The 19172-nt window shown below is 38.6% G+C and overlaps 1 protein-coding gene across 1 annotated transcript in view; it reads right to left on the reverse strand.

The window, feature by feature from the left end:
• DDAH1 (dimethylarginine dimethylaminohydrolase 1) overlaps positions 1-19172 on the reverse strand; it is a 629612-nt gene that overhangs the window by 69389 nt on the left and 541051 nt on the right. The window contains exon 5 of the mRNA XM_086954084.1: positions 12185-12328. Within this exon, the coding sequence (XP_086810210.1) occupies positions 12185-12328 (144 nt within the window). The remainder of the gene's footprint in view (positions 1-12184; positions 12329-19172) is intronic.

Genomic DNA, 19172 nt, shown 5'->3' on the forward strand with positions numbered 1-19172 from the left:
TGTTTTAATTTTTTGTTTTAATAAATACGGCCGGGAGGGTCACTCCCTCCCACTTCCAAAAACTTCAAGAACTGTTTCCGGTTTCCCTCCTTTGGGGATTGTGTTGAGAGGGGGTGGCGGGTATCTCAGCCATAATAGATTTTAGTGTACAGGTTTGATAATATTTCCCTACATTCGCTTTGCTAGGTGATAGGCTGAGACCAGCCTGGCATGTAAAATGGCTGCCGTGCACGACAAAATTGTGGCATTGTAAAAAAGGCAAATTGGCGCAGACATTGTGTCTCAATAAGGATTCATTTATAACAATGTGGTATTTTATCAAGCCTGTGCGCTTCAATTATCGCCGCTTTATCAGCCGAAAACGACCGATAAAGCGGCGATAATGGGCTTGATAATATGCTCTATGGATTTCCAATCGAAGTACATGCTAGATGTGAAGACATCTAAAATGGGCTTCGATTGGAATTTCACAGAGTATATTATCAAGCCCATTGTCGCCGCTTTATCGGCGATAATTTTAGCGCACAGGCTTGATAATATATCTCGAAAGATTTTATCGTACTGAGAAATTGGTGGTCAACAGTTCCTGATTTCCTTCGAATCGAACGTTAACAGACGTCACGCAGCAAGAATTTAAAAAAAGCTCACGCACAGTCGCTGGAACACATGTATCAACATATATGAGACTCCTCAGCCACTCTCAGAAAATATAAGGAAATAGGATACGTCTCCCGCACCTCCTTATTCCTAGTAATTTAATTAAAACGACGCACAAAATGGCGTATTCTCGTGCAGTTTGCGGACCAGTTCGGTGTTTGGGAAGCGGTTCTATCGTGAAAAATGTATATTTCTTTATTTTCCTCAGGGGACCCTTTAAAAAATTCCAACAACATTCCTAGGGGGTTAACTGGGGTATACTTTACCCCATTTTATTAAATTTCCCCTTCGTTTTTCACCTTTTCTTCTCTCTCGATCCTACCGAGAGATAAGATGGCGGCCGCTCCGGACTGTTTAGAATGTTGACAGACACTGGGGACCCAAGCAGCTTTGCATTGCTAAGTTCCTTTTCGCAGGTGGGAGCGTATTTACAAGAAACTTGCACCATGAAGAACGCTTTCCATTTAAAAAAGAAAAATAACATTATACTCAGTCATATGCCTTGATTTGCTATGTTAAATAATAAGAAGGGCATTAAGTTTTTGATGACTGTTATTCATTTACTGTTTGGTAATAGTGGTTAATAACATTTTTTAATACATTTTTCCACAGATTCAACTGCAGATTCTTTCATAGTTTGGAAAATGCCTACAAAAAACAGAATGAGAAAGGCGAGAAAACGTCAAAGACAGCAGGATGATGTTTTATTGCAGCAGTCCTCTTCCCCAAATACTTGTCAAAACACCAAGAAAGGTCCGGGTAAGAGCACGAAATCATTCTTAAGAAATATTTGTCATAAAAAAAGTATTTCTCCAAAAAATGTTTCAGTCCTCAAAAAGAAAAGCAATTTAAATGGAAAGGAGAGACCCATCAAAAATGTTACTGGTAGAGGAAGAGATAACTCTGTGCATGATAGTAGAAGGAAAGAACAGTTTAGGGACATTCGACATCGAATGTTCCGTAATAGGATAATAGTTAATTTATTGAAAAATATTTAAAAAAAAGGCCAACAGAAAGCGGCATTTTATAAGAAGAAGAAAAATGTAGAGAAAATTATTGATCATGCTTTTGAAATTAAGCGAAAGTTGTTTATTTTGGTAATCAATAGAATTAGGAAACTAAGCAAGGTAATTTCTGATTTCAAAACTAAAAGTAGATGGAAGAGAGTAGTAAATCGTACTAACTTTTGTGAAGTTTTTTCCGGAGAATGGATGCATAGTTCTAGTTGTGAGGCATTTTTTAATGAGGAGAGTTATTTTCAGGATAATGATTTGGTGTTTGCAGTTGACACCAGTGGTCGAGCTTATGAAGTGAAGGATGGTTCTCCAGTTGAAAAAGAACAACTTGTGACAACAGAGACAGAAGAGGCGCTAAGTGATGAGGTTTTAGGAAGACGTCCTAAGGGTCCTGTGTACAGTTGGAAGTGTAGTTCTATTTGCAGTGTGCGACAGGTTTCCATCAATTTGCTTTGTGATTTTATACGGACATTTAATAAGAAAAGTTTGAAGCAGAAAATGAAGTTGTTGCAAGATTTAGATCCTTGCAGAGTGAGACAAATAACAGGTTTGCGTGGTCATTCACAGGCTTGTCTTTCCAGGAGAGTATGCCAGAGTGTTTTTCATCATTTCAGGATGCTAGCAGTGCATCATAATAAAGTGAGAAAATTAGTGAGAATGTTGTATTATGCAAAGAGTCCAGCAATTATGCTTAAACAATTATGTGCTGCTCTTTTGCATGGTTCTGAAATAGATGTGAAGAATATTTGTGAAGAAATTGAGTTTTGTTACTTTAGTAGTAAAGATGAGAATGTTCAAATTGACCCTGAAGTAGAGAGTAATGTGGAAGATAATGTACAGGTTTACAGTACAGATAATTTTCAGAAGGAAATTGCCACGTTTCAGATGAAATCAAGTGAGAGGCCTAATTTCACTTGTGTTTGTTGTCGACGTACTTATTATAAGAATCAGACTAAGGTAGTGGATTTATATGCAAAAAGTGAAAGGGAAAATAATAGTGAATGGAAGGATTTTGCCACATACTTGATGGTAGAAAATTATTTTGATTTGGGATCGGATCAACGTGTGTGTACTTATTGTTGTAATAAATTAAACCAAAACCAGATGCCTGCTAGGGCAGTTCATAATAATCTTGAATTGGTTGAGATTCCTTCTGAATTGAAGGATTTAAATACTTATGAATCTATTTTGATTCAAAGTATTCATCCCTTTCAGGCTATTGTAAGAATGGAGCCAAAGACAGGGAAGTTGCCTCCAGCAGATTTACAGAGAGGATTAAAGGGAAGAGTTGTTTATTTGCCTTTAGATTTGAATAAAAACATTAACACAATTGGAGTAGAAGAAGTGGAAGAGGAACCTCTGGTTATCTTGGTTAATGGGGTTCCGACAAAGAATAAGAAAATATGGCAAGATTTAGTGGATGTTAGGAAAGTCAAAAAGGCAACAGTGTATTTGAAGAAAAATAATAAGTATTATAAGAATGTGTATGTTGCAGAAGAGGAAGTAAGTGATGAAGAGGATAGCGATTTGTGTGCTGGGCAAATTGAGAAAGTAGAGGCCTCTAAAAGTGAAGAAATATATGAACATTATAGTGTTCATCCATTGCATTCCAAGGAAGTCATGGGGAATGCTATTGAGTTGTTTCAAATGAAACAAGCCAAAGGGAGTCCCATTAGTGTTTGGGAGGAAAGTTTGGAAGCTCGGTGTTTCCCACAGCTATTTCCCACAGGTCGAGGAGGAAGATATGATGAGCGATCTCATCAAATTCCTGCGTCTGAATACCGGACTTTACGATTGTATGGAGAAGATCCTAGGTTTCGTCAATGCATTCCCTATTTGTTTCATCTCCTGTTTGAAAGCGATCTGTCTGGACTGTCATATGCAGTGAACCACATCTTGAAAAGTGGTATACAGATGCGAAATATCTCGGCAAGAGACTTTATGCATAAAGTTAATGTCCAAGATAGTATTTTGGATTCTCACTTAATTAATCTCATGGCGTGTCAGCGTGGTACTAATGAGTATTGGTATCGTCGTCATGGTGATTTAAAATGTATGCTGAGGAACTTAGGAACTCCGACATGGTTCCTCACTCTGAGCTGTGCTGAGTATGGCTGGGAAGACTTACTTGAATTTCTACGAGAAGCAAATGGAAATATTGAAAACATTGAATTCAAGACACCTGGAGAACTGTGTTCTTTGGATCCTGTGAATGTATGCAGGTACTTCAATCATAAATTTGAAGCTATGATGTCTTTCATCACAAATAAGAAGAATCCACCTCTTGGAGAGGTGTTGGATTTCTTTTGGAGAAAGGAGTACCAAGCAAGAGGTGCTCCTCATATACATATGTTGTTGTGGATCAAGGATGCTCCTAAATTTGGAACAGATCCCGATGACTTAGTGATGAATTTCATAGAACAGTATTCTACGTGTGCTGTTCCAAATGCAAGGGAGAAGAAAAGCCTAAGAGAACAAGTTCTACGTTTCCAAAGCCATCGTTGTGGAAAGTACTGTCGTCGTAAATTCAGAAACAAGGACAAGTTCTACACCAAATGTCGTTTCAACTTTCCACGGCCGGTGATTTCTAAAGGAAAAGTGAACAGTTTGATGTCTTCACTACGACATAATGTGACGAGGAAATCACCCAAAAATACATACAATTTGAAAAGGAACGAAGAGTCCAAGTACATCAATGACTACAACCCAGTGATTTTGTCCATGTGGAATGCTAACATGGATATACAGTTTGTGGGTGACAACTGCATGGCTGTGGCTCGGTATGTGACATCTTACATCACCAAAAAAGAAAAGACAGAACTGAAGGATATGTGGGAGGACATATCCCATGAAAAGAGCCTCAGCAAGAAATTGTATAGTTTCAGTCTGAAGATGTTGTCGCATCGAGAAATCGGAGCTTACGAATGTTCAGATCGATTGTCTTCAGCAAGTCTCTATGCCAAATCTAGGAGTATCGTTTGGGCCAGTCTTGGTCTTGCTGCAACGCGAAATCGAGTTCTAAAACCTGTCCGGGAAATTGAGTATTTGGCGGAAAAGGAGCCAAACAGTACCGACATTTTGAAGACCAACATGTTGGATACATATTATCCAAATCGAAGCAGTCACCTTGAGAATGTTTGTCTATATGAGGTTCTCCAAAATTATATATTCAAGAGGAACATCAAAGAAGATATTGAGAAAGGAGTGTATGCTGTAATTGGAAGTGAGGGATGCCTGGTCAAGCAAAGAAAATGCCAATTAGTAAACCATCGAAAATTGAGTGGTGAATCTCCAGAAAGAAAGGAGTTTTTCTATTTAGCACTTTTGCAACTTTTCAAGCCTTGGCGTGCAGAAGAGGAACTGCTTGGAGATTTCCTCTGTTACGAAGACTCTTTTAATGCAGCCAAGGAGTCCATAGAATGTCCTGCTTTTCCTAAATATCAAGAAATGCTAACTTTGGAAATTGAGCAGGAAGCAACGATTGCAGCCGAGATTGCCAGAGACAGTTCTCAGGACAGTCAGAGTTCTGTTTCATTGAGTCAAGATCCACTTGGAGGACCTATTATCGAAAATGAAGCTGCCACTGCTATGAATGAAGTGGAAAGAGCCATGGCACATGCTCAGGAGGATTCAGTTAACTTAGAAGACTTGGAAAAACAACTCAACGTTGAGCAGAGGAAAATATATGATGAAGTTACCAAGGAAATTGAGCACGGATTAAGTCATGAGAAGAAAGAGTGCTCATGTACGTCGTTGAAGCCTGTCCGACTGTACGTGAGTGGAGAAGCGGGAACTGGAAAGAGTTTCCTCATTAAAGCAATTTCTTGTTATTTGCAGGAAAGGACTAAGTCATCGCTGTCTTGTGTTGTCACCGCTCCTACTGGACTGGCAGCACATAACATTAAAGGTATTACTTTGCATCGTCTACTGATGCTGCCGGTGGAGCATGACAACAAATTACAATACAACAAGTTATCTGGAGATGCTTGCTGTGAAGTTTCAAGAGTCTTGAGGAAAATGAAACTACTTATCATTGACGAAGTAAGCATGGTTTCCAATCTCATGCTTGCCTTTGTGCATTTGAGAATGCAAGAAGTACTTAAAACTGAATATGATGTGTTATTTGGTGGCAAACACATCATTGTTTTTGGAGATCTTCTGCAGCTGACACCAGTAAAAGGTCAACCTGTGTTCAAAATACTCACACATGAAGATACCAGGAAGTGCCTAGGGAGCATTGGCAACGTCAATATATGGTTAAACTTCAATTATGCAGAACTGCATGAAAATATGCGTCAGGCAAAGGATGAAGATTACAAGAATATTCTACAAGACATTAGAATTGGAAAAGTGACCGAGCATGGGAGAGAAGCTTTAAATGCACGATTACTGTCAAATTTATATCCCAAACAAGAGATTGTGCCTGAGAATATTTTTCAGAAAATTACTGAGAAGAAGTCCGGGATATGTCTCATGCCAACTCTTGCAGAATGTGCCATCTTCAACAATAAAATGTTGAATTTAGAAAAGCAAGAGATTGTGAAACTTGAAGCTATCGACAAATTAGAGCACATGGGATCAACAATTATTTTGTCAGACAATTTGAAATCAAAATTGGATTCATTAGAGAAGACTATATCTAAAACAGCGGGTTTTGAAAAGACTTTGAATGTGTGTTTAAATTGCCGAATCATTTTGAGAAGGAATTTACATGTAGAAAGAGGTCTAGTAAATGGATCAATGGGTAATGTTGTTGATTTGGAGAAATACAAAAATAGAGATGGAATCGAATTTTTAAGAATTAAATTTGATGGCATTGAGGAAGTACAGCAAATTGGTCGTTGTTCTGCTAGGTTTTTGCTTGTTAAAGACTTATATGTTCGCCGTAAACAGTTTCCTGTTTGCTTGGCATATGCGGTGACAATCCATAAATCGCAAGGTTTAAGTGTAGACTGTGCATTGGTGAATATTGGCAGTTCTGTGTTCAAGGAGGGTATGGCATATGTGGCATTGTCACGAGTTAGAACTTTATCGGGATTGTACTTGATTGACTGTGATGTCACAAACATTTGTGCGGATCTAGATTGTGTTAAGGAATACAATAGGTTAAGAAGAGAGTATGCGCCACATTTGCCTCAATATCCTTTGTTTGAGAAACGTGTGGTAGGCCAGAAACGTAGAAATATCAGTAATAGTAGGGAGGTTGTTGCAAAAAGACTAAAAGTCAATGAACCGAAAGTTGTTAGCAGAAAGAAAGTGGATTCTGTTGAAGATGTTGTCGGTTTTCAATTTGAAAACAGTTCTGGTGTCAACTGCTATGCAAATGTAGTGGTTAATGTTCTCTTTTCACTAGAGAGTTTAAAAGAACAGATTGTGTTCAATTCGGAGCAAAGTTTATGCTGCTTGTTGAATTCTGTGTTAGAGAAATGTAGCACTGATCGAACAAAAGTAGAAAGTGTGTCTGAAGTTCGTTATCTGTTAGATGAATGTTCAGGTCAAACAGACTTCTCTGAAAATAATCAGCAAGATTGTCAGGAGTTTTTAATGTATATGCTTGATGTATTGCAAGATGAGGGTGTAGATGTAGATCACCTGTTTGGGCTTTCTTATCAATGGCAGCATGACTGCTAGAACTGTATGGTATCAAGTACTACTAGTGTAGACTCAGAAAGATTTATATATTTAACTTTGCCAGACAGTAAATCAGTCTCCTTTAATAAGCTAGTAAATGCAGCGGATCACAACATGGAGTGTAGCCAATGTAAATGTGATATGATGTCAACATTATTTATACGTAGATATAGCCAGTATGTCATTTTAATGATCCAACGATGTAGGCCTGATGGATCAAAATTGTCAACTTTAATAAAAAATTTTGTGGCTTCTCAGCTGTCAATATCAGGGAGGACTTTTGTAACTGTAGCAATTATCTATCATGAAGGTCCATCAACAACATCAGGACATTATACAGCTTACTTAAAGTCTGGAAACGGCTGGTCATTCTGTAATGATTCCGTTGTAACTTTCAAAAAAAAATTGCCGTTTGACCTTAAAAATTCTTACCTGGTGTTTTTAAAACCAAAATTTTAAGTAGAGGGAATGTAAGTCTGCAATGCTGTCTAGATTAAAAATCCAACTATATAAACCTGATGCAAGTAGGTCTGCTTCATAGTAAGCAGTATCAGTGTCATAGGAAAAGGAGAACATGAGTGACAAAGAAGAGTAAGATATTAGTAGTCCAGGATTGTGAAAATAATCTCAAATATTTTATTTTTGAAAGTTGCGTAAATAGAAAATGTCGGGATTTGATTTGAAGAAATATAAGACTTGCGAATCGCGGCAACATGATTTGGCCTAGTGGAAACATGTGATAGAATGAGAGAAGTTTTTTTTTCTATGTAACATATTTTACGTATCGATGGAGGTTTTCTTTCAGAAAGTAGCGGGCTGAAAATATTTATAGCACAACAGAGTGGATGCTGTTTATAGGAGATCATTCGACGTCATTGAAAGTAAGTCAATTTTAAGGAGTTTTGAAATCAGATTTCTTAGGTTGTATGGGTTTTTTAAACACAGTCATTTTGATTGTGTTTTTTTTTCCCCGCTGTTATATGATGAATACCTTCAAGTCACTGATTTAAGTGAAATTTGATACATTCTGAGAACAGCAAAAATAAACCATTTAACATGTATAATTAATGTTATCGTTTTTGTACTTATGATATACATTTAGAAATGTGAGGTACATATGGGTAAGCTGAGTCTTCTGTAAGTGTCAATTTTAATGCTTATAGTGCTGTACTTCTGGGTACTGTTTTTTTTAAAAAAAAAGAAAAGAGGCCTCACCTCAAAGAAAGCTCTTGAAAGCACACATCTTATTTGCATCCTAAAATAATCATTTTAAATGTTAGACACAATTTTATGATGGTTTCACATCTCTTTTGCGCTGTTATGGCATCACAATTGTGAGACATAAGCAATGCAAAAGAAGCATCATATTTCAAAATAGGCCTCATTTCATCAGCATGAAGATACTGTTTGTTGAAAATAAATATATTTAGGATTGTGTAGGGGTCGTAGAGAAGTAGAGGTTTATATAAGTGTCAAAGTTGTTTAAAAAGTGTTTCTTCTTGAACCTTTTCCCTTCTTTTTTCTAATTTTTAAATACATGTTTTAATATTTTTGGAAATGTTTGTTCTCTCTTTTACAGATTGAATGTATGAAAAATTTTCGATAAAAATTAACAAGAATTATAAGGTAAATGTTTTCTACTTTTTTAACCTGCATTCCACTGCTGATGATGTCACTGACTATGTTATGAATGATGTAATAATTGGGCATATCTGTTATCTCGTTAAAAAAACGAACAGTAAGTTTAAGGATAGGAAACAGACAGTTATGTTACAAAAAAGAGAGCTATAGGACGTAAACAAAAAAAACTGTTACTCGCAATCCACTGCTGATGATGTCACTGACTATGTGAAAAATAGTGTAATATATGACATGATCAGAAGTGAATTGCGGGTCACAGTATCTTTTCTTTACTCACTATAGCTATCTTTATAGTAACATAGCTGTCTGTTTTCTTTCCTTATACTTACTGTTCCTTTTTTTAAAAAAAATTTTTTTGGTGCGCTCAAAGTTCGCGTACCGGATAGCGAACTGGGAGCGAACTAATAGAAATAGAGCTTGGCAGAGTTCAAAGAATTCTACCAATTTTTTTTAATAATGGGGAGGTAGTTCTGAAAAGAACTTTTTTTTTGTTTTTGTTGTTTTAAATTTTTTTATTAGTTTTCTGAACATTTTTTATATTTTTTTGTTTTTTTCTGAACATTTTGTATTTTTTTTTATTTTTTGGGGGGAGGGGGGGAAACAAAAATGATTCATCGAAGAGGGCTCAACAGGAGCAACAAAAAAAAGAAGAATTTATTTTTGGGGGCGTTTTGGACATACATGATTTTTGATGGCTCTAATGATAAGAGTTATACTACTTTCGCGGTAGCATAATGTTTGATTGCACCTCATACAAACTTGTTTGACTTCCCCCATGTCCATTTGAATATTTGGGATCAGCTCCCTTGCTTCAGGTCCCGTTATTTCTGGCACAACCGATCTTCTGGCTATTGCTGGTGAATTCTGTTGTTCGTCTCGAAGCTGAGCTGCACTGTAGTTATTTGGGTGCCACCTGCTCATGTGTCTGTGCATAGTGAAATTCCCATAACTATATTTTTTATCCGTGCCTCTAGAAAGACGTTCGTCACAGATTCGGCAAAAGACATACCTGGCGTTCACTTTCTTTTGCCCTGGTGGAAATTTGAAAAATTGCCAAATGAAATTTTCCTTCCTGTTGTATTTCCTGGGCTCCTCAGGCAAATATTCAGACTCTTCCTCCTCTTCCCGCTCTTCCTCTTCTTGAAAGATTGGTTGAGTTGGTGGTCCTTTCTTTCCATGAGGAGGTGGAGGTGGTGGTGGGGGAACACTACCAGAAGCTACAACAGAAGCCATTTCCCTGGATTGTGCAAAGGTCTTTCTCTCATCAAGATGAAAGTCAGAGTGAGGAAAGAAGGAGGGGTTTTCATCATTTGGGAAAAGCCAAAGTTCTAAACCAATGAAAAGTGTTAATTTTAGATCACATGACTTAGTATTACATCATTAGGAAACCAAAAGTGAAATGAACTAATGAAAAGTGTTATTATCGAGTCACATGACCTGCTGTCTTTACGTTTCGCGCTTTGCGCCGCTATCCAATCCGCTTTCGAGTCCGCTAACTTGGCGCGTCGGATAACGTATTACGCGACAACGCAAAACGTCATGATAACGTAACAGTCACGCTTAAGGAGCGATTACCGGCTCGCGCACCAAGTCGCGGCTTTGAATTCAGCTAACGGGAAGCTGACTAGTTCGCGGACTAGGAGCGGAACAATTTTTTTTAAAAAAAAATTGTATAAAAAAATGTACAATATATTTTTTGATTTAAAGAAAAATACATTTTAGAGATAGAAATATTTGCTTTCAAAAAACCATTGAAATTCAATGAAAAAACCATAGGTTATACTCCATATATAGTTAGGAATTAGCATTTACAAAACCTTATTTTACTCGCATAAAACCATTGAAATTCCATATATAGTTAGATGCGCTAACTATATATCGCGCACCCGCAATCCACTGCTGATGATGTCACATATTACATCATTCATGACATGGTCAGTGACATCACTGATGACATCACTGATGACATCTCAAATGACATCTCAAATGACATCACTGATGACATCTCAAATGACATCACTGATGACATCACTGATGACATCTCATTTGACATGACTGATGACATCACTGATGATATCATTCATGTGATAATACGATGAACCTCTTCAGACTCTAATATAACCTTAGATACAATCAGTGTAAACAGACACTCACAGACTGTCACTCATCCATGGAGTTACTCACACACCTAGTCAGTTATGCAAAGAATCAATCACACCTCCATTTCCTCAACTATACAGTTATACAAACTTTACTTATTCAAACATATACTAACACATATTTACTCTCTTATACAATCCCTGATACAAGTTCACAATGATCCATACAGCCACTCACACATTCACTGGCTCTTATGCACAGTTATTTATATATGTCAACTCTCACATGTACTGTGTTTTACATATGTACTTACTTTGACATGTAGCACTGAGATATCCATTCACTCACCAATACACTCATGCACACAGTCAACCGCCCATACAGCTTTTTCCACATGCACTTTTGAAACCATACATCTAGTGAATCAACTGCTCACACATCTATGCACAGAGTCATACACCTCCCAGCCACCCACACACACACTCAGTCTCCCATACAAATACTTGGGCAACCAATCAATAACCCATATAGTTACTCATATAGCTACTTATCAACACATGCAACAGTTTACAGAACAACAGACATAATGATGCGCAAATTAAGACAGTTTAGTCACTAACCCATGCACTCAGTGAGACACATTTAATCACTCACTCATACAGTCAGTCATGCACCTACTAAATCCTTCATCCAGACACTTATACATCCACTCATTCTTCAATATGTAAGACATATTTTAACTTTACAGAAACATACAGTCACTGGATGTTGTCATCAGTGATGTCATCAGTGATGTCACTGACCATGTCATGAATGATGTAATATGTGACATCATCAGCAGTGGATTGCGGGTGCGCGATATATAGTTAGCGCATCTAACTATATATGGAATTTCAATGGTTTTATGCGAGTAAAATAAGGTTTTGTAAATGCTAATTCCTAACTATATATGGAGTATAACCTATGGTTTTTTCATTGAATATATATATATATATATATATACATACACACACACACACACCTTTGCTTGCATGACCATAAAATAGAAAGTTTTGAAGATTTACGAGGATCTTTTTTCTTTCAAAAGGGTGATATTTCACACAAGTGGTGCTGAACAGTTAGTAGCCATTTGCATTTACCTTCACACTTTCAGGAAACTCCTCAGGAGATCGGTGCAGTAGCACATGCCCTTTATTAGGGATATTCAAGTATATGCAGTTTGCTGCATGGTCATCAGGTACGGTCAGTTTATCATACCGATGGTCACTCATCTGCTGCATGGTCTGCAAGAGATAAAATATCAATGTTAACACACATCTGATGAATACTTGGCCAATTGTGCTTATATAAGCATAAGTTACAAAGGGCCTAATTTCGGCTTTGGCAGAGCTGATCAAGAGTTCAACTAATGCAGGCGGACGATCCTTTTGCCTTTCCCACCACGGTGCCCTTAAAAAAAGGCACCAAAATGGGAACAGCAAAAATCTTCCAGCACGGCATGGACTGTGAAGTCCATGCCGTGCTGGGACTGGGGGTGCAAGCAGACAGGAGGCACATGTTGTACCCCCCGAATGGATCCCAATGATAGGAGGGGCCAACTAGAAATATGCTATGCGGGGCTGCGGCAGTCCCACTCAGCATATTTCGTTGCCCCTCCGCTGCACCAACACCAGTGGTTCAACTCAGAGAGACGTAATCCGGTAGTTGACCACCGCCATAGCATATCTGGCCGTCCATGGACCGCCAGACTCGTAATCAGACCCAAAGTTAATACTAGCATACCAAATGCTAAGACTGCTTGCAGCCCATAAAGCACCCGATTCTCAAAGCCATTTGTGCACACAAGTTCAATTTATGTAAGCAATAGATTTAGTTTTTAATGTAAATCACTGCTGACAAGTCTTAACACATAGATTTTCACTCGCAAAAAGATTTAATCTTATGTACTTCTAAGGGCCCGATTCCGATACGGTTAGGAAAGCATTCCCACCTAAGGCCAGATTACGATGCGGTTAGGAAGGCCTCCTAACGGCATTTGCTCCTTCCAAATTGGATCGGGAACGTGTCTTCCAGACCGAGGGCCAGATTATGATGTGGCTAGAAACATAGGCTCCCATAGAAGTCAATGGGAGTCAACCAAATCGTATCTGGAAGCATCCAGATGCATCATACTCAGTCGGTCGTTCTCTCCCAATCCGAGTTGGTCGGAAACCATTTCCAAACAGATGAGATCGGGAAGATTTCCTAACCGCATCAGAATCGAGCCCTAAATGTGAGTAAATCTTCCAGGGAGAGCGTGCTTTATAGGATGGATATACCATGGAAGGTTTCTAAAAACTCACAAAGTCACTTGTTGGTACGTATTCACAAAATGTTCTATGGATTATTCCCACCATGGACATGTTTAGAAATTTAGGCCCACATGCATCAATATCGGCTTTTGCGATTTCTAAATTGCGATAAATAGCGATTCGCAATTTAGAAATCGCAAAAACCTATGCATGATTATTTTTTTCATTTTTTATGCAATTCTGTAAAAATCGCTATTTTTACCGAATCGCATAAAAAATGCGATTTTCAAATTGCGAATTCGCAATTCCCATTCATTCCATTGGGCCAAAAGGCCCATAGGAATGAATGGGAATTGCGAATTCGCAATTTGAAAATCGCAAATCCTGATTGCATTTCAAGCGTGGTGAGGGGAGTTTAAAATGAACCCCCCCTGCACCCATGAAATGTTGTTTCCGCATCATGTTGCACACACACATGTCCTAAGGACATGTGTGTCCGTAACATGAATGTTTAAAAAATGCTTTTGCTGCGTTTTTAACACTTTTTGCAAATTTACCGAGTGGTTTAACCACTCGGTAAATTTGACACCCTAATTGCGAATTCGCAATTTTAAAACTAATCATGCATTGCTTTTAAGAAATCGCAAATTTGCGATTTCTTAAAAGCAATCGCGATTTTAGAAATCGCAAAAATGTTGCGATTTCTAAAATTGCTTGATGCATCTCAAAAAGCATTTTTGGAATCGCAAACGGCCGATTATAAGGAATCACACCGTTTGCGACTCCAAAAATGCTTGATGCATGTGGGCCTAGGTCCTGTCAAGGGCAGGAGTATATCCCTATCCAGGTTGTAAAACGGGAGGAAACATCCACAGATTTTGTGGCGTCAGGCGGATGAGGCATAGAAAATATTCTCCTCATAGAGAAAGCATTGTTTTGAAGTTCAAATGCATAGGAGTCTTAACATATTTCAATGTTTAAATGTACACTATCTTCAAATATACAAGCAAAATGATTTTTGCATTCATGTACAAAAAGAATTTTAAATATTATTTTTAGTGTACTGCAGGGAAACTGTGACTGTTGCAGCTTCCCAGATGCACTCCTCTACTCGGTTGTGAATGCCAATAAAGTGAGACATTTAGCCAAATAGTAGGATGATCTGTAAATGCGTACTTGGCTTTATTCTCATATTTTCATTTCTAACAATACATTTAGTAAGTTATATAGTACTCATTCCTGTACTACTGCTCGAGTAAAGGGTAATATGCATTTGTTTGGCCTTAATGTGATACTTAACACACAGACTTGATTCACAGGTTTGGTTAGTTATCATTTGTTGGGTCAGAAAAGTCCTCTGTATGGTAAAAGACATGTAGCCCTGACCTGAGTACCAACTGTACTATCTGGATCTCTAATGCTGATTTTGTTTATTTATTTTATTTGTTTTTATTGATTGAAATAAGTAACAGTACAGAATTCACAATTATTGCAGCAGTCAATTCGCCAGAATCATTGATGCGGAACCCATGGGTCAGTTTCATTAAGTAATCTCTGCCTTATGCTGATTTTTGTTGTAATAGGCAAACACGTATATTGTGTATGTGTTATTAAACAGGCCTGTCTCATGGATTGCAGTCTTGTTGGAGCCGGAATGATGCCCTAAAAGCTACCCTAGAGTGGTGGAATGCTACCACTTTCAACACTAGAGCAAGTATGTGTTAGTATCTGTATGAATAAGTGAAGTGGTGTGTGTATAACTGTATAGGTGAGTAAATGAAAGTGTGATTGATTCCTTGCATGTCTGACTATGTGTGTGAGTAACTCTATGGGCGGGCGGTGGTGTGTGAGTGTCTGTATAGGTGTATGAGTGCATATGCGGTATTGATGAGTGACTGCGTGTATGAGTAACTGTATGGATGAATGAGTGGACATGTATGTAGACCTAGGAATCAGTGAGTGGGTATGTAGTAACTGCTATTGGTGTGTCTATGGTTTTGAAAATGGTAGTCTGCATTTAAGAGTGGTGTATCAAAGGTTATATTAGGGTGGGAGGAGATGCATCAGATTATCACACTGATGATGTCATCAGTGATTTCATTTGAGATGTCATCAGTGATGTCACTAACCATGTCATGAATGATGTAATATGTGACAACATCAGCAGTGGCACGAATTATAGTTAGCTCAACTAACTATAACGGCCAAATTTCTCTGTTTTTGTGCAAGTGAAATGTCCAACTAACTATAACGTCCCTGAAACTAGGGGTGGGAGGAATGTACGTAGTAATGTTAGGCAAAGTTCCGCAAAACGGTTAAATATCTCTGCGAGCCAAGCACAATTCTACGAGCACACAGAATTGCTTGTTCCGCCCGTTCAGGATGCATTTTTCCTGTTCTGGGACGCTGTTTGCGTGCTCGGGGGGAAATATCTTGCGAACTTGTCCATGCAGTCGCCAATTGGCACGGCTATCTTGTTTCACTTGTCTCGCCAGCTCGCGATGCACTTTTCCTGTTCGCGACCAGAGATGTCCGATGGCGTGCCCAAATGATGTGTTCGTGATCGCACACGCTCGCAGGATCACGCGGCCAGCTACCAAAATCTCGTGGCGCACGCAAATGGATAGGAAAACTTGTCGGCGAAAGCAGGGATCCGGTAAGTCACTAATGCGCGTGCGAAAACATTTTGAAAGCGCAAACAAGGAAAAAATTCTGCTACGCCACGGATCGCGGAATTTTCGGCAAACTATAATGTCCCTGAAACCTATGGTTTTTTCAGTGAATTTCAAAGGTTTTTTTAAATGATAATTTCTAACTATAATGTCCCTGAAACCTATGGGTTTTTCATATATATATATATATATATTACCTACTGGCGGTCGCCAGTAGGTAGTTATAGTTAGGATTATTTTCAATAGGGAAATCGCAACATTCTATTAGTAATAACTTTGGCGCCGGTTGAGGAATCTGCCTGACAATTTCCTCAAATTTGCCTCGCGGCGCTCCGGTCCTTGCCTGAAAGTTTGGGGGGGGATTCGTCAAGCGGGGGCCGAGAAAAAAGGGGGGTCCCAAAACGTGTTTTCGCCATGTTAATTTCCATAGGGCGGTCGACCTCACTTTTAGCCCGAACGGCTGAATGGATTTCCACGAAACTTGGCAAAATTGTAGGGACTGGTAGCCCGATTTGCCTTTGCTATGTCTCAAGATATGTGCTCCAGTGGATTTTTAGTAATTTAGGTTAAAAAAAATATATATATCTATAAGCGCGCCCCGGTACGCGCACAGGGGCACGAACCAGTGCGCTACGCGAGTTCGCGCACGGAAAGCTGATTGACTCTCGGGTGTCTGTACACATTCCAAACAGTCTGGAGCGGCCGCCATCTTGTGTCTCGGTAGGATCGAGACACAAAAGGTGGCAAAAACAGAGAGGGAAATGACCAAAAGGGGGCAGGATAGACCCCCACTGACCCCCTAGGTTTTATGCGGGGGCCATAAAAGGGCCCAGCGGGGCAAAAAAAAAAATTTTTTTTCCGATTTGCGCGGGAGGAGCGCCCGGTAAACGCACCGGGGAGCGGACCGGGGAGCGTACCATGGGGAAAAAAGAATGACAGAGTTTTAAAAAAATGTAGCCTTTTTTTTATAAATTGGAGGTAGTTCTAAAACGAACAGTTTTTTTTCTTCTTTTTGTTGTTTTATATTTTTGTTGTTTTTTGGAACATTTTATACTTTTTTTGGCTTTTATGAACAGTTTTATATATTTTTTGTATTTTTTATGGGGACAAACAAAAAACAGGGAATTGTAAACAGCTCAACTGCAGCAAAAAAAAACAGGAAAAAATTAAGGCTTCTTTCGGCACCGGTGGTTGTCTCCAGCACGGTTTATAAGTTTTATGCTCTGCTCCCCATAAGAAATGGTGGTCCCACAAAATATACAAGTAATCTTGTAGTCTCCAAACTGGCGTTGGATGCATGGGACCATCTCTCTAGTTTCACGACCCGATGGAGTGGGTTGTTTAGAACCAATGAAAAGTGTTATTTTCAGGTCACATGAGCCGGGCTTTCATCATTTGGAAACCAAAACTGTTCTGAACCAATGAAAAGTGTTATTTTCAGGTCACATGACCCGACGCGCTTACTCTACGCGTCCCGGTGCGCACCTGGGGGCGCGCCCGACGGTACTTACGTAGTGCGTTTGTATGCGCGTGGATGCTTCCGGGTGCGCTTACGCCGTGCGTATCACGCGGACGCGGCTACGCGATACGTCACGATGATGGTTTTGTTTGCGGCAATAGCGCTAACGGGACATTCACTTGTACGCACCCTGGGGCGCGCCGCAAGACTGCGCTTACCGGTGCGCTCACCGGGACGCGCACCGGGAGCGCTCCAGGGCAAAAAAAATTAAAATGAAGAATATACATATAAAAAAGAGTATTACATATATATATACAATATAGGATTCATAAAAAAAATATTATAGTTCATAGCTATAGAAATTTGATATATCAAAAAACCTATGAAATTCACTGAAAAAAACATAGGTTTCACATCAGTTATAGTTAGGAATTAGCATTTAAAAAACCTATGAAATTCACTGAACAAACCATAGGTTTCACACCAGTTATAGTTAGCTGGAAATTTTACTGACATAAAACCATTGAAATTCCCACGTTATAGTTAGTTGGACTCACTATAACTTGCGTGCCTGCAATGCACTGCTGATGACGTCACATATTACATCACTTAAGACATGGTCAGTGACATCACTCATGACATCACTGATGACACCATCCTTGTGACAGAGTGACAGACCTCCTTTCAGTGTAATGTAACCCTTGAAACACATATTCAAAAATAGAAAAAAACATTTTCAAAAAAATGGAGATACCCATACCAGTTACAACAACCAATTCAGTAATACCACCATCTATATACACATCCACTCATTCACCAACAGTTCTATATAGTCACTCATACATATATTCACTCATCATATGTAGTGAAACACCTATACATCCTGTTACACACGACAATCATCCAAAAGTTACTCACACACATACTCACACATGCAAATAAACTTTTGAACATCCATTTATTTGCATATACAGCTATACACACACTACCACCTTACTTCTAAGGAAACTTACACATACTTACTCTCTTAAACAATCACTTATAGAAACGCATACTTGTCATGATTGATGTAATATGTGACATCATCAGCAGTGGATTGCGGGTGCGCGATATATAGTTATTGCAACTAACTATATATGCGAATTTCTATGGTTTTGTGCGAGTAAAATAAGGTTTTGTAAATGCTAATCCCTAACTATATATGGTCTATAACCTATGGTTTTTTCAGTGAATTTTCAATGTTTTTGTAAATGCAAATTCCTAACTATATATGGTCTATAACCTATGGTTTTTTCAGTGAATATATATATATATATATATATATATATATATATATATATATATATATATATATATATATATATATATAGATATAGATATAGATATAGATATAGATATAGTTACCAGTCTTTCTCCCTCCAAAAGGAAAAAGTATGACCATGCTCTGGGGGACTTTAAAAGCGGTTTTGTTCTCAGTGCACAAGCATAAAAAGGGTTTCTAAAATGCTCGGCAGACGCGTTTCTTCCTTAAAATGGATTCATCAGTGCCCGTTTCAGTTGACTCACTGAACACCAAGTGATGCCTCTAACTCCGGTTGGTCGGCGTACCACAACCGCTGCAGTGCGGAAGACAGGTAACAAAGTCCTCCTGGGTCCCCCTTATCAGGCAGATACGTGCTGCCTCCTCTCTCCCCATGCACTGAAA

This window comes from Lissotriton vulgaris, chromosome 1_1 (assembly GCF_964263255.1).
Source record: "Lissotriton vulgaris chromosome 1_1, aLisVul1.2, whole genome shotgun sequence".
NCBI classification, from domain to species: domain Eukaryota; kingdom Metazoa; phylum Chordata; class Amphibia; order Caudata; family Salamandridae; genus Lissotriton; species Lissotriton vulgaris.